At 40.0% G+C, this 27294-nt stretch overlaps 1 protein-coding gene across 11 annotated transcripts in view; it reads left to right on the top strand.

Annotated features, from left to right (window-relative positions):
- The window catches only part of SPTAN1 (spectrin alpha, non-erythrocytic 1), a 53341-nt gene that overhangs the window by 24952 nt on the left and 1095 nt on the right, over positions 1-27294 (top strand). For 2 of the 11 annotated variants that reach the window (XM_068914528.1, XM_068914524.1), the window contains exons 23-56: positions 857-916; positions 3321-3519; positions 4290-4394; positions 5215-5238; positions 5596-5631; positions 7462-7509; positions 8287-8378; positions 8770-8914; positions 9047-9228; positions 9409-9508; positions 9623-9820; positions 9945-10091; positions 10687-10790; positions 10934-11096; positions 11582-11596; positions 13422-13553; positions 13891-14028; positions 14443-14547; positions 14764-14972; positions 16048-16168; positions 16696-16817; positions 17392-17524; positions 18372-18470; positions 18821-18980; positions 19243-19319; positions 19484-19693; positions 19943-20239; positions 20769-20881; positions 21727-21744; positions 24910-24964; positions 25489-25685; positions 26065-26118; positions 26638-26784; positions 27140-27287. In XM_068914528.1, the coding sequence (XP_068770629.1) occupies positions 857-916; positions 3321-3519; positions 4290-4394; positions 5215-5238; positions 5596-5631; positions 7462-7509; positions 8287-8378; positions 8770-8914; positions 9047-9228; positions 9409-9508; positions 9623-9820; positions 9945-10091; positions 10687-10790; positions 10934-11096; positions 11582-11596; positions 13422-13553; positions 13891-14028; positions 14443-14547; positions 14764-14972; positions 16048-16168; positions 16696-16817; positions 17392-17524; positions 18372-18470; positions 18821-18980; positions 19243-19319; positions 19484-19693; positions 19943-20239; positions 20769-20881; positions 21727-21744; positions 24910-24964; positions 25489-25685; positions 26065-26118; positions 26638-26784; positions 27140-27287 (4153 nt within the window). The remainder of the gene's footprint in view (positions 1-856; positions 917-3320; positions 3520-4289; positions 4395-5214; positions 5239-5595; positions 5632-7461; positions 7510-8286; positions 8379-8769; positions 8915-9046; positions 9229-9408; positions 9509-9622; positions 9821-9944; positions 10092-10686; positions 10791-10933; positions 11097-11581; positions 11597-13421; positions 13554-13890; positions 14029-14442; positions 14548-14763; positions 14973-16047; positions 16169-16695; positions 16818-17391; positions 17525-18371; positions 18471-18820; positions 18981-19242; positions 19320-19483; positions 19694-19942; positions 20240-20768; positions 20882-21726; positions 21745-24909; positions 24965-25488; positions 25686-26064; positions 26119-26637; positions 26785-27139; positions 27288-27294) is intronic. The other 9 variants (XM_068914533.1, XM_068914529.1, XM_068914534.1 and 6 more) reach the window with 6 other exon arrangements.

The raw sequence follows: 27294 nt of genomic DNA, 5'->3' as shown, positions 1-27294 counted from the left end.
TGTTCTGGCACTAGCTTGTTGCTTTTTTTTCTGAAAATGTGGTGCCATTTTTTTGTTGCCATTGTATGGATTAAAACCTCTCCCCTCCTCCCTCGCCTCTTTCTTTTTTTAAAGAGGAATTTGCTATTGCAAATGGAGAAAGCTGCATGACTGCTTGGTTATAGCCTCTTAGAGCGCATGGTAGTTGTAGATTAGTTTGAGTGAGGGCTGTAGGCGATAACTGTGGGCTACAAGTGCATCTTATCAAGCCACTTGGAAGCCAAAGCTAAAAGTTTTGTGTATGCGCCCATCTGTTTTCACAGTTATGCTGTCACTCTACATGAGAATTTCTTCCCACTCAGTTGTTTTGAGTCACCAGTTATTACAATAAGATACAATAATTACTTACTGCAGCTCTGAGATTTTATTAATTTTTAATTTAATAAAATAGCTCATACCAGTGAGAAGAAAGGATGCTAGATAATTGTGACACATGGTTCAGGATTTTAATAATGTGCAACTTTCTTACGGGTTTAGCATGCTGCTTTTAAGAACTAGAATAGGAGTACCTTATTTTGGAGCCAAGGAGAGGAGACCCTATCCTTCAGTTTTAAATCAAATGGCACAAAGGTCAGGAAACGAGGAGACCTTATAGAGAGAGTTCAACTGTACTGATGAGGTTTCCTTATGTGATTTGTAGTGCTGGTCTGATTTGCTGTGTTTGCTTTTGAATGACACCTAATTTTCTCCATTTAAATGTGAACTCTTAACCATCTCCTACCACAGACAACCCATGGATGGAGCTGCTGCTTTCATTATTTTTGTTAATCTGACTAATTTTTTGCATGCATTTGCTGTGCTCCCTCTGTCTGTGCAGGACTCTCATAACTAAGGAAGTCGGCAGTGTATCTCTGCGTATGAAACAGGTCGAAGAACTGTGAGTAGGCTTAGCCCTTTCTAAACCATGCTGTCTCCATACTGTCACTGCTCATTCTGCCTTTGTTGGTTTCTTTCTTTGGGAAAGCTGCTCCAAAGAGACATGAAGGAAGCAATTTCTGCAATGTGAATTATTTTAGTTTAGATCCAGTATCCTGGTACAAGTTTCATGTGCTCTTTACAGCCAGCCATCCAGCCAGCTGCTTATCTTGTTGGTCACGTCTGCATTGCTATATTGGTGATGGTGTTATTTTCCGTTATACTGATTTTGCTTACCAAATGAGGCTTTAGTAATATGTAGACCATTTTCTCTAAAATGCATATCTTGAGTTTTCTGAGGTCCAGTTAAAAATATGACACGTGCTTTTATATATATATATATTTATTTATATATATATATATACACACACACATATATATACATACATATATATACACACACACAGACACACACACGCATCTGTGTATAGCATATTGCATCTAAGTGCCTTACATGTTGGAAAAGGTGGGGTTACCATCATTAAAATAACACTTATGCTGGGTAGTCAAAAAACATGAGTTTGTTTATATAGGATGACTGATTGTTATTGTAACATTAACTTAATTTTAAAACTTGTGTTCAAATCTCCTGGAAAAAATATCAACTTTGCGTTATGTCCTAGAAAGTTGCCAGGCGATCCAAAGGAATAGCGTTCCCTGGCTGCGCCTCGCTGTTTTTTCATAGAGGATATTTCTTGAGAATCCAGAGTGAAAGCATTGTGTTCACCTCTGTGAACTGTTGCAAAGTAAGTTTGAGAGTAGATCTGCTTCGCAAGGGGTTTGGCCCTAGATCCTCTATGAGCTTTGTAAGTATTTAATACCTAAAATTGTATGCTCAAGTGAACTTTTGTAGTCAGCTAGGCTTCAAAAACTTTGTGTTTGCTGCATACCATAGCTCATTCAGGTCAGAGTAGAATGCTTCCATTCAAACCTAATATGGAAAGATTCTTAATTCCTTTCTATCTAGTCTTGATTCAAAACCAGGATAGAAAGGAGGAAACCATGAAGGCTGCCTCATGGAAAGACCAAGAGCTGATTATCAGTTTCATGTGTAGACACTACTGCCCAAGGCATGTAAAGGCTTTTCTTCAACAGACTGTCACCTCTGAGTTAGAGGTTAGGAAAATGCTACCTCGCAGAACTCTTCTAGTTGGGAAGTGTAACTGTTCGGTAACTACCTGTGCGCCCCAAGGCGACAAGCGAAAACATTGTACAGCTGCCCTTTCCCCATTTGAGTCTCCTGTAGGTGTCTCGGCAATGTCTTACATTAACTGATTTTAATAACATCAAAATGGACATCTTCATGGCTTAATAGTGAGAATTAGTTGCTGCTGTTAATTACTGTACTAGATCCACTTAGTCTGATTCAGTATGTAAAAAGCATATAGGTGCAGCTAGAATTCTCATCTTCCAGAAGAGTTAACATAGGGTGATGATAAGAATGAGTGTTAAGGGTGGCTTTTCTGAGTGCAGGTTCTTTAAAAATGGGCATTATGCTTATAATGCTAAAGAGATTTGTAATTTAGTGTCAGTAATGACTGCACAACTTTTGTTGGCTTTTTAGGTAATAGCTTGGGAAAGGTCTTGTAGGATTGTCTGCGTCTCTCTGGTTATCAGTAATCAAATGGGAGACTTCAATTTTGTGCTTTTAAAATCAGTGATTCTGTTATATTTTCGTGTTGGCCTTTTAGGGCTAATTTGCCTGTTTAAACAAATTTTGGAGATTTTTTTACTTCACGTTTATTCTAATGTAAACAAGGAGTAATTTCACTGATGTTGTTGGGAATTCCACAGATAGAAAAACAGCATAAGTAAAATCAGGTGGGTGACTTTCCCACACATCTGAATATACTTGTGTTATCAAAGACATACCACCTCAGAAAAGTATTCAGCAGATTTTGCCCTGAGTAATGGCTAGGTGAGATATTTTGTGTCCAACAGCTGTGAGCCTAGGAGATTTCAATAATCTCGTGGCAAACGATGTACTGTAGGAAAATACTTTCTCAGAAAGAAAGCTATTTTCCTTGTGTACCTCCTGCAGTGTGGATTCATCCCTGCACTGCAGCGCCGCTGTAGTTTTAACAGCGTATCCCGAAATAAACTGTGATTTAGGTTTTGCCCTTGCTCACTGGAAGTCTTTCATTTGGAAGGTCTTGTTTCAGTGTACTTATTCACGTAGAGGGGAAGCGTGTACAGTTTTACAGTTCACATTTACTTAATCACTTACAAATAGATCATTCTGTAGAACATTGTGTAGACTTGTAGGGATTTCCCACATCTTTGGTGCTACCAGTACATGTGTAATTACTGTGGCTCTGCTCATATAAATCCGACTGTCCCCCGCCTTCCTTTTCTGCTTGTTCCAGGTATCATTCTCTTCTTGAGCTGGGAGAAAAACGTAAAGGCATGTTAGAAAAAAGCTGCAAAAAATTTATGCTTTTCCGTGAGGCAAATGAGCTTCAGCAATGGATCAATGAGAAGGAAGCTGCACTCACAAATGAGGAAGTTGGTGCTGATCTGGAGCAGGTGGAGGTGCTGCAGAAGAAATTTGACGATTTTCAGAAGGTATGTTGTCATGCTGCATAATCTATATTGGTTTTAGGTCTTTCCCTTCCGACTATCATGTGTCTATGGTACTTCTTTCATCACTGAGTATACTTGAAAAAGAAACGTTCTCATGCAAACGAAAATATCTTATTTATTCTGGTCTATGTACAGTCTAGTACTATTCTGGTCTAGTACAGAAAAGAACCCAGGTTCCGAGGTGTCTTTAGTTTGGTTATAGTTTCCAGGTTGCTGCATGCTTCCCAGCTCCCAGAGAACTGCAACTCTTTTTATAACACTTAAATATAGAACCTACCGTCTTTTGCAACAGTTTCCTTCTGGACAAAGCATAACCCCCATTTAAGCTATTCCTCTTCCCTTTCGATGAAAGCAAGAGTGTGTTTTAATTCTCATCTATAGTGTTCTGTGAGATAGGAAATAATAATTGTGTCTGCTTCAAAGTGCTGCTTGGCTTTGGGTGTTGGTTCTTTTTTTCTTCTCCCAACGTATGCAGTCCTTCTTTATTCTGTGCAAAAGAAAGGATTGCTTGGGCAGATGTTTGTTCTGTCCACTTCAGTAAGATACTGCATACTGAAATCCAAAGACACCTGACCTTATGCATTGGAAGAGCCAGTGATTGGATAATTCTGTGGACATTATTACGGTCAAGTGTGCCAAATTCCTGCTGTTTACAGACTGGGTACTTCTTGGCACCTCTGCTTGTGTAAACTTGATCCACATGCTTTGCTTATGTGAACGTTCACATTGTGGTATTTTGCTGTCCTGTGTAGGATTTGAAAGCTAACGAATCGCGTCTGAAGGACATAAACAAGGTTGCAAGTGATCTGGAATCAGAAGGATTGATGGCAGATGAAGTGCAGGCAGTACAGCAACAGGTCCGCTTTTCTTTCTGACTTAGTCTAATGCTGTTGAGAAGCAAAAGAATTTCTTCCTTTCTTTGCTGTCTTTTCCATTGTCTTCTCCTTTTGCATGTAAAGACTCGCTGCAAGATCCTAGATGTCCATTTTTGCTATCTGTTTCGATATTACTATTATTCTAACGAGACGCTTAATGCCCCTTGTAGCATGGCCATTACAAGTTTACTATTTGAATTATTTCTTTTTAAATAGTGCTATAGCAAACAGCACTGTCTATAGCTTTTTTTTTTTTTTCCCCCGTAAGGATTTCCAGTTATTAAAGTGATATTAAAAGTCATGGAGAATCCATGCATTAATCTTGCTTCATATAAATCGGGAATTTTCACCTTCGTTTCATCACAGTTAAATGGGGATAAAGCTAAAGACAAAAAAAAAAACAGTGTAAATTGAGCTCTTTCATTATTTTTGATAACTTTTTGCATACGTTTCTGTTTCTGAAAATAATTCTATCCAATATCAGCAGAATATTGAAGCAGCTTGGTTATTTTTGATCTCTAAGATGATATGTTACGGTATATTATTAAGTAGCCAAACTCCCATTTCTGCTGCATGGTGGTAAGAGCACTATTTGGTGGTAAGAGCACTATTTGGTGGTAAGAGCACTATTTGGTGGTAAGAGCACTATTTGGTTTAATAACATGCTGATAATCGATTTGTAGAAGAAGCTGTCTCAAAGGATGGCAGCATATCTTCTGATAGCTTCACTTTCTCAAAAAGAGTAAAATTTTCCTAGCCATTCTATAGAAAATAACTAATTGCTTCTGTTTTTCCTTTGCAGGAAGTCTATGGTATGATGCCCAGGGTAAGTGTTAATTTCTGAGACAGTGTGGCAATTATAACAATATGGGATGTACAAGGTAAAAGTTCAACCATAATTGTAATTCATTTCCATGAGGGGACTCATTCTAGATAATGACTTTGAATGGATATAAAAAGATTATCTTTGATCCATATATTTCCTGTTTTTTTTGCCCCACATCACAAACCATTGCAGAGCAGGATAACCCAAAATGGTGCAAATGCTTCTTTGTAATGATTGATATGCTGTGTCAAGGAGTGAACATGGAGAACTATCTCAAGGATTTTGAATGTATTCTGATAGATTTCGCTTGTTGTTTTCTTCGTACGTTTAAAGTTGTGTCTTCACATTTTCAAACAGGATGAAACTGATTCTAAGACAGCTTCTCCTTGGAAGGTAGGTGTCATTATTTAGTGGCATACCAAACAGGAAAATGAAAAAAGAACTACAGCACATCATCTTTTTCTAGACTGTGCACCCTCTCGTGTGCCTTCCCCCCCCCCCCCAAGACAATTGACAAAGTGCTGTCAGAGGTCTCCTAGTTTCCTAGCATTTGAATTGATATTGATTTGGAGTAAGAGAATTTCATTTCACTTTACTTGTTTACTTCAATAAGCATGTTGCAAAAACCTATGGAGTATTCACTAGGAATTCACCTTCATATACTTGCAGACAAATTCTCCATTGATCTATAAAGGTGCCATATAGATACTGTTTTGTTTTTGTTTTGTTTTGTTTTTTTAAATAAAAGCCCTCTAGGCAAAATTAAGTGACTTTTAGGTCAACTCTCTATTTTTGGGTATGATTGTGAGGATAACTGAGGCAGTAGATCCCTAACAGAATTGCTGTATCCATAGAAATTGCTGTTAATGCTGGCAAACCATTTTTTTTTTTTATCTCTCTGCAAGGTGACCCTTTTTTTGCTTAGAAGTTTTACTATTAAGACTAACTCCAGTTTTTATACTGATGTTTTTAACTATTGCAGCGACCACTGTCAGTAACAACCAGAAAGTAATGTTTTTATTCCTGAAAGTCAAAGCCATTTATATTAATATTCCTTTAAGAAGGAATATGCCGTGTGTGTAAGAGCATCTTTGTCTTCCATTATTCATCTCTAGCTCATTTTCTACGAGAGTAGAGGAAGACTTTATCCGCTCATTAGTGGTTTACAGTGGAATAGCTGTCACCTACCGATGCATGAAAATATTTTGAATGTTTTTTGACATTACCCAAGGTTGTGCTTTCCTCTATAAAGTTTCGTTCCCGTGTTTCATGCCTTACACCCACCCTCTTAGACTTAAAAGTGCTTGTACATCTTTTAAACTGTGTGTGTGTGTGTGTAGTAAAACAGCTAAATATGATCTGATCTGACAGCATTGTAGAAAACGTAGCCTCGTCAATAAGACTTAGTGTTGTGGTTTTCTGGGGTTGGTTTTTTCCTCCATGTGGATGATAAATATGTACATTGAACGGCGGTCTCATAGTAACTTAGCAAACTGTAAGTTCTTCTCTGTGCCTGTCTGCAAGGCGATGAATTTTGCAAGTAATCCATCATTTTCAGAAAAAAAGACTGCACGCTGGAGGGAATTGGCCGTTTTTATAATTAGCCTTCTCCAATTTTGAATGTCATTCTGTGTTCTAGAAATACTTGATTTTAACTACTTAGCTGATTTTTGCAAAAAACTCGGCCAGAAGTTGAACGATTTGGGCAATTAATGTTCTCTCTCCATGGGACTGAGTTTTTGGGGATTTTAATCACCTTATCAAGTGTTACATTTAATTTTTTTCTTTTCTGTCCTCATTAAGGCTATTGTTGCTTGTTTTAATTTGCACTAACAAGATAATATTCACATGTAAATTACTAACTATTCTTACTCTGGTCTATTATACATTAGGTATTGCAACTAATTATTTTTAGTTGCTTTTGTAGTTTATTTATGTTGATTTTTCTCGTTGTTTGCTTCTCTGTTTTATCTTAAGCAAGTGTATTCAAAACCCTGCTGTAAAGAAGTATTTTAAAGAATTCAGCATTTTTAATGGAGACTTTTAAAATCCAGAATGTTTCTTTTTTCCTAGGTTCTCTGAAGTTGTATTTTATAAAGTCTGTTTTTTTGACCTAGGCCAAATTATTATGGATTTTTAAGGCATTCTAATCTGACTTGGGCTCCAATTGGTAGACTATGACTTTAATGCTACATGTTTTATTATTTCTGTCTTGTCATACAGTCTGCACGTTTGATGGTACACACTGTGGCAACCTTTAACTCCATCAAGGTAATAAAACAACTTTGTGGAACTTATTTAAAAGCTGAGAACTTTGTTTCACCCTCTCTTACCATATTCTTTGTCTTTCAGTACCTTTTATAGATCCTTCTGAATGAATTTGTGAAAGAAATATTAAAATACAGCATTAGTCTCTCGGGCTATATCAGGATCTTACCAATTTGTTTCTCCATCTCAGGAGAAAATGTTAAAATGCTTTTGTTTTGCTAGGTTACTTGAATTTGTGCGTTCTTCTGGAGTTAAGCAGAACATAGTAACTGCATGCACAGAAATCCTGTAGCTAGATCTTCATCTGCAGTGAAAGGCCAGTCTCGACCTTTCCTTTATCTTACTGGCCGCTTGATGAAATTTGCTTACGGATGCTAAAACTCTGAGGTGCTGCAGCTATTTTAGGAAATATTCCAACATGGCTATTTTGTGATCTTAGCAGACCCATGAAATAAAGCCTGTAAAAATGAGGATGAAGAAGGGGTTGTTAGCATGTTTGCAGAAGTCAGCAGATTGAAAAAAGATGGGGATCATTGTTTCAGTATCTATTTTTAGGTCCTCTGAAATACAGGTTTACAGGATCCTCTGAAGGAGAAGCTGAAACATTTTTGTACCTTCAGCGAAAGGTTGTTGTAAAAGCATAGTGAACAAAACGTTGTCGGACAGTAAATTTTTCTGTTTGGCATCATAAAGCTTCAGTGAGCCCAACGCAAGAGTTTCTTGTTTAAACAAAAATGCTAGAGACTGTACTCTGCAATATCAGTGGTTCTTTCTGTGCAGGAGTTGAATGAGCGCTGGAGATCTCTGCAGCAGTTGGCAGAGGAACGAAGCCAGCTGCTGGGCAGTGCTCATGAAGTCCAGAGATTCCACAGGTGGAGTGTTTATATCATATTTGTTCTTAATGCAATAAAATAGATTATGAAAGATCCAAAACATGCTGGGATCTATTGCAAACAACTCGTGTTCCAGCCTCCAGCTTGTTCAGTGGAAGTTGGACCAGCCAGTGGTGCAACAAGAATTCTTTATGTGCTTGCCACAAAAAGGAAAGCTAGCTAACACGAAAGCTAGCTTGGAAGTGCTGAGGGTTTGGGGAATCTGGGCTACTGTCCTATTTTGCCAAAGTTTGTGTCACCTTGGAAAATCAATTTAATGGAGCTGTCAGATACTTGAGCTTTTCTGGAAATGGGCAACTTGGTAGGTAACAAAGATCCTAGGGTGCTCTTCGTCTTAATTCTCTTTTCACCTTCCCTTGGCTCAAATCAGAGATGCTGATGAAACAAAAGAATGGATAGAGGAGAAAAATCAAGCCTTAAATACAGACAATTATGGACATGACTTGGCCAGTGTGCAGGCTCTGCAGCGCAAACATGAAGGCTTTGAGAGAGACTTGGCAGCTCTTGGAGATAAGGTGAGATCGAGAGGCAGACAAAACCAAAAGCTTTTTTTTTTTTTTTTTATTCCAGCAGAAATGATCAAACTGTAGAAAAGACTTTTTTTTTTTAAATCTTCATTGTGTTTATTCTCCTTTCTCTAACTCTAGGTGAATTCTCTTGGTGAAACTGCCCAGCGTCTGATCCAGTCGCATCCCGAATCTGCTGAAGATCTCCAAGAAAAATGTACCGAGTTGAACCAGGCTTGGAACAGTCTGGGAAAGCGTGCTGACCAGCGCAAAGAGAAGCTTGGCGATTCTCATGACCTGCAGCGTTTCCTCAGTGATTTCAGGTACAGACCATCTCCCTGCCCACAAAAACCATCTCTTATGTATGTTGCTAGTGAAGTGTATATGGTTCATTGTTCCACAGGAATATTTTCAGGGAGGGTTGGAAGAGGAGCCCCTTTTCCTATCCTGGCTTACTTCAGTGGAGGGAAGGAAAAAAAACTTCTATTAACGTGTGTTTACAGGGATCTTATGTCTTGGATCAACGGAATCCGGGGCCTGGTGTCCTCAGACGAACTTGCAAAGGATGTGACTGGAGCTGAGGCTTTATTAGAAAGGCACCAGGTACATGGAAGATCACAAGTGTATTTAAGCATCTGTAGAAACATCAACAGATGTTTCTTTTTCTGAGACTTTCCATTTACAGTTCCAAAAATAGATCAATTCTATCTCTTGCAGGAACACCGCACTGAAATAGATGCCAGGGCTGGCACTTTCCAGGCGTTTGAACAGTTTGGACAACAACTTCTGGCTCATGGACACTATGCTAGCCCAGAGATCAAGGAGAAACTGGATATTCTAGATCAAGAAAGGACAGACTTAGAGAAGGCCTGGGTCCAGCGCAGAATGATGCTAGACCAATGTCTAGAATTACAGGTGCTCTGCTGCATTTTTAAAAAAGAAAAAGAATTCCCGCTTCCGTAGGGAAGTTTATTGTTTCGTAGTGATGAGTAGTGCTCCTGGCCTGTCTGTTTCACGCTTTGGAATTTTTTCTCCTTAGCTGTTTCATCGGGACTGTGAACAGGCTGAAAACTGGATGGCTGCCCGAGAGGCTTTCCTAAATACAGAAGATAAAGGAGACTCCTTAGACAGCGTGGAGGCACTCATCAAGAAACATGAAGATTTTGATAAAGCAATCAATGTCCAGGTGAGGAGTATAGATAAAGTGAGGGGAAAATAGTTCAGTTTTTCTTATGCAGGTTATTAACAAAAGAAGTGCTTGCTCCCCCTGTATGACTTTGTGGTTCTAAATACGTAGTCAATTGGAATCTATAGCGGTTTACAAGTGGCTAATGCAGATAGGGATGTATTGATGTATTTTAGTGCCTACAGCTATGGCATAGAAATAATGGCAAGTATTTGTGTAAATCATTTACTGACTTGAAGTGGATATTTTTATTTAGTTAGTTTTACAACAGAAAAAGTTAAGTATATGTTCGGTTTTTTTCTAGAAGGAGACTGCCTGCTTTTACTGAGAGATCATACTGCTTTAGCTGGAAGTTCAAAAGATACTTCTTTCACCTGTAGCAGTTAGAAAAGTTCCTAAGTTGAATACTGCAATCCTGCAGGAGGTGGTTGTCTTTTAGAGACTCAGGTTTACAAGAATGTCTATTCATTTAAAAAAAAAAAAAAAAAGAAAAAGAAAAAAGAGAGAGTGAGTGAGTCTTGTTCTATTCCCGACCTTGATCATCACTTGGCTTTAAGGTACCACAGTTCTAATTAACGGCTCCTGTTTTGAATAGGAAGAGAAAATTGCTGTCTTGCAGTCTTTTGCTGACCAGCTGATTTCCGCTGATCATTATGCGAAAGGAGTCATTGCTAACAGGCGCAATGAAGTTCTGGACAGGTCAGTATACTGATCACCCTCTTAGATGGGATGCAGATACCGACTGAAAAAGAACATTCTTTAACATCATTTTGTAACTGTTGAACACGATGCCACGTGCAGTCATCGTTTTTCATGTTACATGTATGTTTAATTACGTATAGGTGGCTTCGTCTGAAAGCTCAAATGATTGAGAAGAGATCTAAGCTGGGAGAATCTCAGACTCTCCAACAGTTCAGTCGTGATGTGGATGAAATAGAAGCTTGGATCAGTGAAAAGCTCCAAACTGCGAGTGATGAGTCATATAAGGATCCCACAAATATCCAGGTGAATATGTTTTTCAGCTCAAAAATCAGAACAAAAACTGTAACTCTACAGAGCATACCCTGTTTTGAAAGAATGTGCTCAGAGGAATTCTTGATTTAGTGATAAGAGAATAATGTGTCGTGTTGGGCACAGTCTCCCTTTTACGAGGAGAAAATGGAAGTTGCGTTATGCATGAAAGGAGGCCCAAAATAGAACTCGCTAGTTACTACATATCTTATTAATTTTATATATATATATTATCTAAAGCAGCAAGCTTCCTGAAGAAACCTTTGAGGAGGAGGTGTCTTTTTCCTAGCATCTAGTTAATAAAACAAGGAAATAGAGCTCTCAGGTCTCATCTCTGTCTTATGTCCTAAAATGTGAAGGCTCGTTCATTTTTCAGTATTAACGAAATAATTATTTAAGTTACCTCGTATGTTTTAATACCGGCTTATGAGGTAGTATGAATGCACTGAACTACTTCTTTTTCTCAATCTGTTTTATAGCTTTCCAAACTGCTGGTAAGTTTTGTAGTTTGGACTAGCCCTGGTATGTGAATTTGTTTTCTTTGTATAGCTTATGTGTGAGCACAAGGTCTGGTTGCAATCTGTTGCTCCATCCATCAGTTCATCCAGTCTCTTTGTTTGCTAATAGTTATTGACCTTCATCCAGGTACAGCTCTTGATCTTCATGTTATGGATGTGGCTTTTTTGTTAATACCTTTTCAGCATCATTTATTTACGTATTTGTTTTGCAGGTGTGTTCTGCATGACCTGTTTAATTTGCGATGCATTAGATAGTAGTGATTGGTGTTACGGGTTTTTGTTTTTGTTTTGTTCTGTTTTTAAGGCGTTAGCCCATAGCAAAATGGGTCGCTATCCTCCTTTTTCAGAACTTTGCAATTGGGTCTGTCATCCTCCTTTCTGGAGGAGTTGTGATGGCTAACCCATGACCGTCAACTCTGTCAGCTCGTGTTTGTAAAATTAAAATTGCTGAAGGTGGAGGATTCAATAAAGGTGATAGGCCTAGGTCGCTTACCTCTTACAGCAATAGCATAGACGGGAATAATATAGAAGGACCATTGCAGAAGAAGATATCTGTCAACTGGAAAGCTGGCAGGAGTTGTAAAAATCCAGGGAGTGGAGTAAAATGAGGATATGTGGAAGGAGAAGATATGGAACAAAGGAAAAAGGGGAGGAAGCAACCTATAGAAAGGAAGGAAGGAAGCACTATATTTGTTGCTTTAGGCTGTGGTGCATCCAATTGTTTTTCTTTTTTAGAAAAATGTGAACGATTTATATTTTAAAGAAGAAGTCTTGCGTTAGATTTGTTGCAATGGTAATTACGTGGAGATATGCGATTGGCAGCTTTGTGTTCCTTTTTAATTGAATTTTACACGTTGCTAAATTTAGCTTTAGAGGAGGAAATGTTTCTATGATCTCGGGATTCAGAATTGGCAGTTTCCAAAATGAAGCAGTTCATGCAGAATTTCTCATGCCAGTGCGATAGTATTTTCCATATTTTATTTTTAATCTAACATTTCCTTTCATTCTGTTCTCTCAGGGCATTGTATACCCATGTCTAATGTTACTAGCATTTCCAGTTAATATTTGTAAATTATGTCTTGTCATTTTTGTTCTATTGTTATCTTCCTGGTGGGTGGATGGATGCGTGTATATGTGAGAGAGAACTGTATCCCTCTCCTACCAAGGCTCCTATTGTTCTCATGGTGCTCTCAACTCAGCAGAGAAAAGTTTTCAACAAATAGTTGAAAGTGATTTTTATAGTGTTTTTTGGCTGTTAATTCAGGATTTCAAAATATGTGGTCATAGATAACTTCGACTAATATCAAAACTGTGCAGAAAGGAAGTAGACTGGAGCAGTGTTTTCTCTTCCATACCTGTTGGTCAGGAAGGGAAGTAGAAACTTGTAAAACTAATAGGAGTAGAAAGCATGATCCACTGTGCTTCTGCTTAGGTATGTATAATCGCTGCTTTCTAGAGGTGATGGCAATGTAAATGAGAAACCTTTTCTTGAATAACGCCTAAACCTAACACGAGGAATGTTTTATTGGCATGTGTGAAACGCAGGAGACGTTGTCCGAGTTATAAATATTAGCTCGCTGACAGTTTTGTTGGGTCAAAGCCTGATGGTTATGCGCATTAATGGAAGAGAGTTATTATTTGAGTGAGCAAATAAATATTCTTAGAGAGAGAGCTGCTTTAGCTCAGGCTATACACAGACTTCTTTTCTATCCATAGACAATTGTGCTCTCTTGTCAGCCTATGAGAACAATTTAGGAGCCCTTTGTCCAGTGTCAAAACAGTTCTGTTTTGTCATATTCAGAGCAAACATCAGAAACACCAAGCCTTTGAAGCTGAACTCCATGCTAATGCAGATCGGATCCGTGGAGTCATTGATATGGGGAACTCTCTGATTGAAAGAGGAGCATGTGCTGGCAGTGAGGATGCTGTGAAGGTAGGTATAACACGTCTTAGAAGACCTACTTAGTTTAACATTTGATTTAACTGTTTGGATAGTTGCGATTGTGAGTGTTTCCCTATGGAAAAAAAGCTGTACAGTAAAAATCAGGGTAATCGTTTCGCTTCGTTCTTAAGAGCGAGAGAAGTTTCCTGATCCTACAATCAGGATGTAAAAGTCAAACTGAACTATAGCGAGGCAGCATGAAATGGTGACTATATAACTTACATAGCTGGAAACAGCAGCCAATTTTACCTTATTCTGGCATTGCATTTATTAGAACTTTTTGTTTTGTTTTATTTTTATAGCGTTTTTCTTTTCTATTTTGTAACAGGCGCGCCTAGCTGCCCTGGCTGACCAATGGCAATTCCTGGTGCAGAAATCAGCAGAGAAGAGTCAGAAGCTCAAAGAAGCTAACAAACAACAGAATTTCAATACTGGAATCAAGGACTTTGATTTCTGGCTTTCAGAGGTAACTGCCTGATATTGTGATTGCTCCTGTGTGAGACTTCTTTTTCTAATTCTGGATTCTGTCTGCTTATCTTACATTTTCTAGAATACAGTATATCTTTAGGCAAGTCCAGACTTTTTTTTTTAATATTTATTTTGAAATTCTGAAAAGGCTAAAAAACACTTGTGGATGTTTTTAATATTATTGTTTATTACATAAACAATAATATTGTTACATAAACAATAAGGTAAGAGAAACATGTTTGCATTAAATCTCTTACAAATGACCCAGGTGATGCAGAAAAGGTTTGTCCATGTTGTAGAAAACTGAAGAGAGAATTGCTTTGCATAGTTTTAAAGGCCTTATATTTGAAGTTTTGGAGAAGATGCAGCGGACAACTCGCCCTCCCTTCCCTTTTTCTTTGCCCACCCCCAGGTGGAGGCTCTGCTGGCGTCTGAAGACTATGGAAAGGACTTGGCGTCTGTTAACAACCTTCTGAAGAAGCACCAATTACTGGAAGCTGATATATCTGCTCATGAGGTATTGCATTCTCTCTTAATTCTGAAAGAAAAACCGTAGTAATTGGCAAATTCTACAGATACCACTTCAATTCATGCTGCAGTCGTAAACCTGTTGAAACATGTTTACCTAACACAAACTGTGACTCTGCATAGCAGCCAGCTTTTTATTTACCGAGATAACAAATACAGAAATGAGATCCATGTTGTTCACACACCTCTTCACCCACGTTTCTAGGATCGTCTGAAAGACCTGAATAGTCAAGCTGACAGCTTGATGACAAGCAGCGCTTTCGATACTTCCCAAGTGAAGGATAAACGTGACACTATTAACGGACGCTTTCAGAGGATCAAGAGCATGGCAGCTGCCCGCCGTGCAAAGTTGAATGAGTCCCACCGTTTGCATCAGTTTTTCCGCGACATGGATGACGAGGAGTCTTGGATCAAGTGTGTATTTTGGAAGTTCTAGGTGTTGGCGTGAGGGCACGTGCTTATTTGCCAGCTTGCTAACAACATTCCTAGTCTGTAGTATGGTTTTATAACTTGCTTTTCCACAGGTATGTGCCTGTACAAGAAATCATCTTTGCCTCCCAGTCAGGGAAAGCTATATTCAAAATGGCTTCAGCACTAGTCGGGGTGTGGACCTTTTATGTATAAATTTTCTTTGGCCAGACCCTGATAAGAAAAGCTTTTTGCTGAAACAACAAACACTTTTAAAGCCTGGAGCAGATAATTGAAATTTGACTCTAGTCTTTTTGAGAAAACTCCTAACAATAATTCAAACCTTACTTTTAAAATTTCAAATATTTAGAAGATTTTTGTTGTGGTTGTTTTAGCCTGTTGTGGTAATTAATCAAACACATACTGGTGTTGATATCTTGGGGGAGGAGAAAAAGACATGAGCCTGATAGAAATCATTCAAATTGGAGCACTTTTTTGTCATGTGTATATGTTTTATATAAATAATTTTCTATGTATATATTATATTTTTATTATATATATTTATATATATATAACAGCAAGTAAAAGAGGTAGTTATTTCCTTACAAAGGAAACGGATAGTACAGAGAAATCCTATCCTTAACAGAGAAGTAACAGGCCTTCTGCCCTCTTCTTTCTTTCCCCCAAACAATTCTGAATGTACTGCCAGGAGTCAGCTGCTGTTGGCTAATAGTTAATGTATCCAGTTTTTTACATCCAAGATTTTTGTGCTGTGAAAAAAAATCTCATACGCAGTGATTTCTTTTCCTACCCTGTGTCCTCTGTATGATAAGTTACTTGAAAGATTATTAACTTCTAAATCCGAGGAACTTTATTAGACACTTTACACTGCTGCTTTGCTGTAAAATATATAATGCCCTATGAACTCAATAATTAGAATGAGGAACGTCCTAGAACATGATAAATGTAAAGATGCTGCTGTAGTTGTGAGGTTTGACCTGTGTAAGAAATTCTCAAATTTTATCTCTCTCTCTCTCTCTCTCTCTCTCTCTCTCTCTCTCTCTCTCTCTTTTGAATTTAGAGAGAAGAAACTGCTGGTTAGCTCAGAGGACTATGGCAGAGACCTAACTGGTGTGCAGAACCTTAGGAAAAAACACAAGCGTTTAGAAGCAGAATTAGCTGCCCATGAGCCTGCTATACAGGTAAAGAAAATCTGCCAAGGAGAGAGGCTCTACAGGAAATGTTTTGTTGTATGTTTGTGATAAATGATGCAAATATAAATGCTCAAGTGAAAAAAATACCTTTTGTCACAGAAGTCAGTATATGCTTAGAGTCATATTTCAGAACTTAAGTACTAGATGACTGAGATTATATATCAGACAACAAGCACTGTTCTGGTGCCCCTGTAGCTGTTACTGCCTGAAGAATATGAGATAAAGAAAGGGCTTTGTTAAGCTCCTAAGCAAGTGATTGATAAGCAGAGAAATGGGCTACTGCAAGCACTCAATTTTTAAAGAAGTGACAGGAAGTTACTCCAAATTTGAACTTGCTACCTCTATGCTAACTCCATAAAATACCTGAACCAGCGAAATTAAAAATTCACTTGTTACGTTACATAAGAATGACCTGATATAAGGAAAACCCGTAACAGACTTGTAGGAATCCAGATAAAGTGCACAAGAAGAGAGCAAGTGATGTTCTAGTAACTGTGTGTTTGTCTGCTCTGCAGGGTGTTCTAGACACTGGGAAGAAGCTTTCAGATGATAACACAATTGGGAAGGAGGAGATACAGCAGAGACTGGCTCAGTTTGTGGATCACTGGAAAGAGCTAAAACAGTTGGCAGCTGCTCGGTGTGTAAGACAGCTTTCTGTAAAATGCAATATAAATAAAACAGTTACTTGGACTTGTAATAACCAGGTTTACTGAATTTCAGGTTTTTAAATATAGGTCATTAGTCAGTCATATCATGTGATAGCACGCATCACTGAGGACAGGATCTAGGAGACTGCTGAAGACAGTTTTAATGATAGTGTTCCTCAGGAGAAACCCGAGGTTTTTTTAAGCGGACTCAGGGCTGTTGTATAAGCCCCTTTCTTGTTCCACTTGGAAACCGTAGACTAGAAATTAACTGGCCTTAATTCCCCACCAGGGTGTTTTTCTGAAAGAAACTATTGGCGGAAAATGATTCATTGCAGTCTTTGGATAGCTGCAGGCTTTGTGGCCTAGTGAATTTGTAGAGCTGGCGGTATTGCAGTCTGCTGCTGGAGAAGGAGAGAAGTGTGAATAATTGCGTGTTAGGGTTCAACCTCTGTTCGTTCCCGAGCTGTCTGTCATTGCAATTTGCTTTTACATCTTATGTCTAAAAGTGGTAGAGCAGCGGTGAAGCAGCACTTTGGCAAATTTTGCCTTTCCTTTCCCGTGCAGAGGTCAGCGCCTAGAGGAGTCTCTGGAGTACCAACAGTTTGTAGCAAATGTTGAGGAAGAAGAAGCCTGGATTAATGAGAAAATGACGTTGGTAGCTAGTGAGGATTATGGGGACACGCTTGCTGCTATCCAGGTATGGAAAAAGTTGTCATCTCTGTTTTTATCACGCTATTGCTGGCTAGACCTTGATGGACTCTTCTTTTTATTTGTTTTTTCCGATTTGGAGATTATTGCTTGTTTGTTTTGAAAGTATGTATTGTAAAACATTGATTCATCCTACAAAAACATCCCAAATACTCATTTTCTGTAGAAATGGCTTGCAAATTTGGCATAGTTGCGCATCTCTAGATTTGTGATGGGCAGTTCTGGTCAAATCAAATGGCTTTTATTTGTGCTGGAGAACTGGCTGAATCAGACCGACTCCAAAATTATAAGTATGTGAGGATGGCTTTGCATCCTCCTTCAAAGTACCAATAAGAAAATCACAGGTGAAGCAGGAGACTGTAACCAGAGGCTTAAGACGTTCTCTAGAGAGGCTTTTAGTGTGTTTTAACTGTATAGCACGCCTTACTGTTTTATAGCCCTGGACCTCACACATTTCATTGTATTCAAGCACTTGAAGGGGTTTTTTGTATCTGCATTTGTGTGCTGTGTGCTTTATTAAGCTTATGTAAATAGTGTGTAGGAAAAGATTTGACTCTGGTCTGAAGTAAATTATCTCTGCATGAAGAGCTCTTCAAGTGTTCCAAGAAATCCAGCAAAGATAAAGGAAAATTAGTGTAAAGTGGTATTAGAAGTTATGTCTTTGCTCCTTTTGTCCACAGAAAAAAAAAGCAAGTTGTGTTAACGAGCTAGGATTAACGGTTTTAGTCAGAAAAGTGTATGCTAGCTGACTTAAGACAATAAATTATTTCCCTCTTTTTGTTTTTAATAAGGAGTGAGAAAATATTTTAAAAAGTGACTACGTGTTGTATTTACAGGGCTTGCTGAAAAAGCATGAAGCATTTGAGACTGATTTCACTGTCCACAAAGACAGAGTGAACGATGTTTGTGCTAACGGGGAGGATCTCATTAAAAAGGTGAATATAAACTGATTTAAAAAAACAAAAAACAAAAAAACCCTCAAAGGCTACCCAGGATTATTTTCATGTTCAAATAGACTTACTTTTCTCCTAGGACTGATTTGTCATCTATTTTATTTCTTACTTTTGCAGTCTGAAAAAGATGCCGTCTGAAAAGAACTCTTACTTGTTTTTTGCAAGTGAATAAGCTGTTGGTCTTAACTGCTTTTAAAGCTGTCTTTTGGACAGCACTGTAGATCGAGAACAAAATCTTTCAGTTGAATTCCTTGCTCTGCCACTGACATGCCTTGGAAGGCTTTAAGATCGTATAGTGTAACTATTTTTTTTTTTTTCCTCCTGTTCTGTAGAACAATCACCATGAGGAGAACATTACTGCCAAGATGAAGGGCCTTAGAGGCAAGGTGTCAGATCTGGAGAAGGCAGCAGCTCAGAGGAAGGCCAAGTTGGATGAGAACTCTGCCTTCCTGCAGTTCAACTGGAAAGCAGATGTAGTAGAGTCATGGATAGGTATGTCCTATACTGAGCCACAGTGCATTGTCACAAAGGAACTGAGATGCTCCTTCATTCCAAAAGATCTCAGGTAGCTTCTCGCTTGTAATGAGGAGACATAAACCCAAAGTACCCAGCAGTGCTGTACCTGATACTTTGCTTTATGTTCTTGGGGGTAATTATTTCATTAGACCATGAGGCTTTCCCCTGATTAGGAATAGAAGGAACATATGGGAAGAAGAGATGTTGATGTTTTTATTTCATTTGTTTCATTTCCCAGGTGAGAAGGAGAACAGTCTGAAGACAGATGATTATGGACGTGACCTCTCCTCTGTACAGACGCTACTCACCAAGCAGGTTAGTGCTAATGCTGCTTCCAGCCTTGTAAGTGATGGAAAGAACATGTGAATGCTTCTGGAATATACAAGAATTTGGCATTTATATTTGCTTTTTTGTTTAACCATTCCTATATCTTGCATCTATTTCAATCTAAAATAGTTCGTTCTTTTTTAACGTTACAGGAAACTTTTGATGCTGGACTTCAGGCTTTCCAGCAGGAGGGAATTGCAAACATCACTGCACTGAAAGACCAGCTACTGGCTGCCAAGCATATTCAGTCAAAGGCCATCGAGGCTCGGCATGCTTCTTTGATGAAACGCTGGAATCAGCTGCTTGCTAATTCTGCTGCCAGGAAAAAGAAACTCTTGGAGGCTCAGGAGCATTTCAGAAAGGTGAGCGCCCGAACCATGCAGCTACAAAAATCTAATTGTCCTCTTTGGGGGAAAAACACTAACAACACCGTCAACTTCTACAGCTTTTTCATTTACAGCTAGTGATTGGGGAGACGGGGATTATTCATAAGTTTTGAGATACTTGCAGGAAATGAGTAATGAAGGCAAAAGATGCATGTTAATTGCAGATCACCTCATACGGTGCGTTAACTGCATAACTGAAGAACTGCATTGCTTTGTCTCTTCAAGGTTGAAGATCTGTTCCTGACCTTTGCAAAGAAGGCATCTGCCTTCAACAGCTGGTTTGAGAATGCTGAAGAGGACCTGACGGATCCTGTGCGCTGTAACTCTCTAGAAGAAATCAAAGCACTGCGAGAAGCTCATGATGCTTTCCGTTCTTCGCTCAGTTCTGCCCAAGCTGACTTCAACCAGCTGGCTGAGCTTGATCGCCAGATCAAAAGCTTCCGTGTAGCCTCCAACCCATATACTTGGTTTACTATGGAGGCTCTTGAGGAAACCTGGAGGAATCTGCAGAAAATCATCAAGGCAAGTCAAAGAGAATTTTTGTAGCTTATGACCTTTCATGTCTTTGCTGGAAGTTGTCCCTCCAAAGTAATCAGTACAAGGGTTCAGCACTTAGAGGACAGAAAACAAAAACAAAACAAAAAAACAAACCCAAAACCCTACAAATGGAAGTATCTCTAAACTTGGAGCAAAGAAGAATTTCCATTACCTGTGTACTTGTGCTGCTGTTCAGTTATTTTCAGTCTTCCATTTGTATCCTTTTAAAAGGAAACAAAACGTGTCTCTCATTTCCTGATTGTAAGAGAAGTCTAACGTCCTTACTATGCAGTAACGTAACTGATGTGAGTTCCAGTTCTCAGGACTTCAGTAGGAATGTTCTGTGTTGTAGTTTCAGATTATTTTGTCTAGCTGTCCAAGACAATCTTGAGTCCTCAGCCTTGCTTTGAGCTTCAGAATTGCACTGGTATGCAACTCTTAACTTTGCTTTTTTGTTACAGGATGAAGACAATCACATTATTTCCCCGTTTGAAATTATTTGTTTGTTTCTCAGGAACGTGAATTGGAGCTGCAGAAGGAACAGCGAAGGCAGGAAGAAAATGACAAATTGCGCCAGGAGTTTGCTCAGCACGCTAATGCTTTCCATCAGTGGATTCAGGAGACAAGGTATAGTTTGTCTTGTAAGGAGCTGCCCTTGGACAATTCGTCGGATAATATTTGTATCCATCTTACATACGCTTCTCTAAGGTCAATCCAAGGTGCAAGTGTCTCCCGCTGTGAAACGGAGCTATTGAGCACTTGTTCGTTGCCTGCAGCTGGGATTTGAGGGAGGAGCTGTTAGAGGAAACCCCTGAAACACAAGACTATAAACATGTTTTTGCTTCTGAATTCATTTTCTTGCAGTGACTCCAGTTATCCAGGTCTTGGCTCTTCTCCAGTTATTCCTGAACTAGTCTGCAGTACAGTCAGGGAAAAAACAAATAGCTAGAAGCAGACCGAGTAAAGTGCCAGTGGTATTTCTGTTAACACTCCTTCTGTATTGATTATTACATTAGCAATCTCACTAGAGCCTCGAAAGAGCACGACTGTGAAAAAAGCTTAAGACTACATTACAAATACTTATCCAGCATACTGTCTAATAATATCCACCCCTGGGGAGAGGCAGTAAAGATTTAACAAATGCTTTGGAAATAAAATATCTCGGACTAAAAACTGCAGTCAACCGAAGAGCGTGTTTCTGGAAAACAGGTAGCCATACGCAGACACCACTATTAGCCAATTCTGACACGCACTAATTGTGGTTACGAGGAGGTGAGTTCAGTTTTCATGTAATCCTGTGATTCTCTGTCTCTGTGTTCACAAATAGTTCTGTATGTGGCTTCATGAAATGCTGAAATATAAATATGTTTTTTTTTAACTTTTGATGTTTGCTTCCCACCCAAATTTCTGTCCCTCTCTCACTGTCTTGTCTCTGTCCTGCTGCCTGATGTTTGGATCTTCACATTCTACAGGACTTACCTGCTAGATGGGTTAGTATTGAATTTTATATCTTTTAAAAATTTGATGTGTTCTGCTCTGTCTGTCTGTTTTCTTTGGTCATTGCATTGCACTGCTCGTGAAAGCTGCACTGAAACCCCTTTTATTTGAAAAGAGCAATCGGTAGCTGAGGTGCACAGACGTATGAAACAGGGTTTTGGAGATTAAATAAATATGAACCTATAGAAACATTATTATTTCCCAGTCAGAAGTAGAAAAAAGTATTAATGGGTTCCCACTGGCACATGCATGGAAGGTCCTCACTTTTGTTCTTCCTTTCCCTGGGGGCTTGCACAAGAAAACGCTCTTAATCTGATGAGATATGGAAGAACATAATATAATTTGCACTCTCTTGTCTTTGGGAAACAGCTGACACAACTAGTTTTCCAGCACTGATAGATTTGCTTAGTGGAACAAACAAATCTATCCGTTGTAACTGTTCTCAATAACTTTGGAGCTTTAAACGTTCTGACTGGTTTTTGCAAGGGAGAGGGAAGAATCCTATGAAGAAGTTTTACTGAAATTACATATCTTAAAACTTTGTAGAATGCAGATATTAACGGTTCCTTTTTTAACTTGCTACATAACCGTACTCCAGAATAGGTGTTCACTTCACTGAAAGAAATTATACCTTCATAGAAGTAGCAGACAAAACCTTTCAACATGGACCCACAAACTTGCCTGGGTTTGCAGGCAGTCTCAGGCATGCCCTTTTAAGAAATATGAAATGTGCTGTTTATGTCCGCAGGGATAGTTCCTGACGAGGATGCATGTTGGTTATTTGTCAAAAAGTTGGAAAGGAAAGCATAAAATCTGAAATGTCTTCTGACTGCCAGACCCTCTGAGAAGGGTGTCTGTCCAGTTAAATTTCAGTACTGAGAATCAGCCACACAGTATAAGCTTTGTAACAAGCTATAATGTAAAACGTTAACAAATACTATATGAGCCTGGTGCTGAGGCTTGTGTGTTGGCCTTGCGTATAAGGCTGGAGAGGAAGCAGGGGCTTTTCTTACAAAGATAGCAGGCTTTTCAAAATAAAAGGGTGGAATTCTTGCAGATAACTGTGCTGCTTATGTGTTCTGTAATGATCACAACGTCTTGTGTCCTGCTGTTTTTGCCAGATAAAAATAATTTGCCCCATCTCTGTTGTACGGTTTAATGGAACTGAGCAGATTTTCCTGGAACGGGTGCTGAATTCTCTGCTCTTTTGTAGAATAATGTTGTAGATTAGTTCTGGTATCCAAGAACGAGCTGATAGAAGGGAGCCATTTACTAAAAGACAAGGGGTCAGAGTTCAAGATCAGTATGCCAAGCTCTTTTGTTGAACAAATTACCAGAAGGCTACTGATATGCAAGGCAGAGTTTGTCCTTAATTCTGCGTGAATAGATTAAAAATGCAGACTCAGCTCTAAGAGGCGTTGGCTGTGCTTAGCCGCCTTCGGCTAGGGGGAAGGCAGCGCTTCAGAGAAGCATCGAGATCAGGACTGTCCTACATGCGCGTCGCTGCTCAGCGTGCTGCAGCCGTTTGCCTGCTGCCTGCCGCTGCCTATGCGAAGTTTTCTTGGGGGAGGGGAGAGTCGCCTTTAAAGACTCTGTTAATGAGTTAACTGTAAGACTTTGATTCTTTTCTTTGCAACTCTCCCTTTTTCGCGACTTGCAGGAAAATAATTAGTTATTTGTGTGTGCGTGCAACCAGCATTTGTGTATTTTTCCTTCATTAAGTAGTTGCTTGTTTGCTACAAGGGGGCGTTAGCTTGGAGTGTGGCTCCACTGCGGTGGCCGTGTTTGGGCATGTTCTTTCCGCTGTTCTTTCCTCTTCCATGTTGGAATTTACCTGGTTTCTTTTCTTTGACTAGCATAGCATATCGTCGTGTCATTCGTGTCTATCAGTATGAAGTTGGGGATGATCTATCTGGAAGGTTTTTTCCTCTTATTTTCTTACCTCACTTTGGTTTTCAAATGCACTCTTAATTCCAAGGCTCGCTTTCCTTCTAACTAACTGTCACTGCTTAGAGATGCTTGGAGGCTTGTTTCCCTTCCCGTGGTTAGTCCGCAGCCTCCTGCTCAGGGCTGAGGGCGTGCGCTTCACCTCTTTAAACATGCGTTCTGAGCCTTAACCCTGCGGTGAGAAACACTCAGTTGTTTGGCGCATTTTCATTGCTACAGGGTGATTCAGCACTTGAAACCCTCCTCCGAGAAGCTCGGGAGCGTTGAGGAGGGTGATAGGTTTTGGTGGGGGTGAGAACCCAGTTTTAGTGACAGGATTCCCCAGGGTCAGAAACACAGCACAGCCCATCGGCGCAGCACCCACGCTTGCTGTCTGTACGCAGGTCATGTGGTATGAACTCTCACCGTAAATGTTAAAAGGACAGAGGTTCTTAAAAACTGGTGCTAAACGCTGCTTAGGATCTTAAGGGGAAAGAGCAACAGCCAGAGACTTTCTGTAGCTAGTCCATACAAAGTGGATCGTGGAGACCACGACCGCAGCGGTGGTGTCACCTGCTCGTGGGGGTGGCCGCTGTGCGCCGAGCAGCTCAGCGTGGAACTCGAACTGGGATAAGTGGCGCTGCCTCAGCTTCTCCGGCACAGGACGGGAGCGGCGGGGAGGGAGAAGCAACGTTCCACCCAGCACCGCGGTGCAGGGGAGCTCTTCAGTCTTCTGCAGTGAATATGCCATATTAACATCACATTTAAACCAAACCAGTAGTTTTCAAGAGGTCTTTTTCCATGTTTCCCCACCCCCGCCCTTGTAACACACCTCTAGCGCTCCTGTATCTTAACAGCAAATACAGCTCCAGTGAATCACCTGTAGTTCATGCGTGTGTGTGTGTGTTGAGCACAGTGGAGTGGGGCAGGACTGCACCAAGTTTCTAATTATTTTAGGCCCGATACAGTGGGTGCTTTTGGATTTGGCATGAAGTGTGGCTACTGATCATGTTGCCTTTCAAATGGGGCTAGAAATTAACTATATAAAGGAATAAGATCTAAACGAGATGTACCTGTGCCTGCCTTACGTAGGATGAGTCAGAATCCAACAAAACCAATGTTAAAATATCTACAGGAGAATTTTACTGCTGTAAGAAGGACTGTTAATTTCAAGCCCCACCTGCCATTTTGGACAGGATAAGTGCTCTCTCTCACTGTGACTCTCTGTTTAGGTCTTGTATGGTGGAGGAGTCGGGAACGCTGGAATCACAGTTGGAAGCTACTAAAGTAAGCAGTGCTCACCTGTTGTTAATGCTTTTCCCAAGATATATTCAGGACCACAGGGCAGGAATGGAACTACATGTAATTACCTGGTAAAATCTTAATTGATTTTGTACGTTTTTGAATACCGAAGAGATCATTGGGATTATCTACCTACGTATCTGAGGTCTGCTTATATCACGAGCCATTAAATAGCACTTCAACATCGTTTTTCTTTTTGCTCCTCTTTTCTAAGAGAGTGGCATAAGGCAGACAGGATACAGTATTTTCAGAACTTTTCCTAATAAAATTTATTTTTGCCTCAGGAACTCGTTTGCAGACCCTGTTGGTTTCCAATAACAATATACCTGAGGAAGAAATTATTTTGAGTACTCTTTTTACAGATCCCAGTATATATGTGTAAAAATATAATCTTAGCAGACAAAAAGAATAGCGTGACAGCAGAAAAGAACATACACGAGCCTGTGTTCTAACACGCTTACTCTTTTTTTGCGTTCCTTGATAACCTCCTCTCTGCTCTCTCCTAATAGCGCAAGCACCAGGAGATTCGAGCTATGAGGAGCCAGCTCAAGAAGATCGAGGACCTTGGAGCAGCTATGGAAGAGGCACTTATCTTGGACAACAAATACACAGAACACAGCACTGTGGGGCTGGCGCAGCAGTGGGACCAGCTTGACCAGCTGGGAATGAGAATGCAGCACAACCTGGAACAGCAGATACAAGCCCGGTACTACCTACCCCCTGTGCAGTATAAAGTGTGTCTAACTCAGGGGTGGGAGGGTAAAATATGGCATGTCTGTCTGTCTAAAAACAAACCTCTGCCGATGGTCTGTGCCGATGGGTCTCTCCTATGTTCTGACTAATATCTGCAGCAGTGTAGAAAGCCCGAGAGTCCCCGCTATCTTCTGGCCCTCTTCAGAGGGGTGCAGTTGGGAATTAGGGAAATAGTTCCTGTTGGTGATTAGCAATGATGACATCTCAGAGAACTGGTGATTCTGATCGTTTGTCCTCACCTTCTAATGCAGATGGTTGGCTTGGGACAGACTAACTCCAGCAGAGTTCTGTGATTCAGGAACTGCTCACTAGCTTTGCTTCTTCCTTTTCAGAAACACAACTGGAGTCACCGAGGAGGCCCTGAAGGAGTTCAGCATGATGTTCAAGTGAGTTACAGGGAAAGCGTGCCAGAGGAATGCTTGTGAAGATACTTTTGGCACGTGGATGGCCCGTATTCACAGTTAGGATAATCCAACTGATCTGTGTGCAGCTCCTTTACTGTCTGCTCAATTTTGTGCTGAGCTGCTCTGATCTCTGCCAGATGGCAAGAGCCTCCAGCTACGCTCGCTGCTGCCTGGCTGCGGCTACACTAGAGGCTCTGCTGTGCGCATTTGGTTGCGGGCACAACGGTGAAGGAACTCTCAATACCAAGGAATCTTAGCTGGGGGGATACAGCTGGGGGGATACAGCTGGGTTTTTTGCTGCTTTTTCAGCAATGTAAAGAATTTGTGCTTACATTTGACATATGTTAGATATGAAATGCTTATTGATTCGAACTCATTTGTCCAGGACAAATGAGGACTGGTTATAATCTGTTCCAGGTTCAGCCCACTGTGTAGCTTTCAGTCAGATATTACAAAGACTGACACTTAAAACGCACGAGTTCTTGATTTTTGTGTTTTTAGGCACTTTGACAAGGATAAATCTGGACGTCTTAATCACCAAGAGTTTAAGTCTTGCTTGCGCTCTCTTGGATACGACCTTCCTATGGTTGAGGAAGGAGAGCCGGACCCAGAATTTGAGTCTATTCTTGACACTGTAGATCCTAACAGGTATGTGGGTTGGGACGTTTTATTCTTCTGCTACAAAATGTTGTATAGGTATCGTTTGTGGTTTTGGCCGGAAAGCCTGTCACAGCCTGAGAGCTTTGGTTTTGTCTTGCTATGGAGGCGGCTGTGGTTGTTTTCATAACAATTCATGTAAAAGAGTCTCCATGAAGGTAAGACTGATATTTGTGAAAGAGAAATTTAGTTTAGGAAACGACCTGGAGGTGATGTAGTCGCCTGCGTTAGGCTTTTCACTACTCCCGGAACAGCTAAGTCTGCTCTCAAAAGGGTATGTCTGGAAGTGCTGTCTTCTGAGTATTATTGGATGGCAGTGTTCACACGCTGTTTGTTTCACTGGCAGGGATGGACACGTCTCGCTGCAGGAGTACATGGCGTTTATGATCAGCAGGGAAACTGAGAATGTGAAATCCAGCGAGGAGATCGAGAGCGCTTTCCGTGCCCTCAGTTCAGAGGGGAAGCCCTATGTGACCAAGGAGGAACTCTATCAAGTAAGTA

The sequence above is a fragment of the Struthio camelus genome, chromosome 20 (genome assembly GCF_040807025.1).
Source record: "Struthio camelus isolate bStrCam1 chromosome 20, bStrCam1.hap1, whole genome shotgun sequence".
Lineage (NCBI taxonomy): Eukaryota > Metazoa > Chordata > Aves > Struthioniformes > Struthionidae > Struthio > Struthio camelus.
Note: the sequence above shows the minus strand (reverse complement) of the source record. Positions and strands in the feature narration are given on the sequence as shown.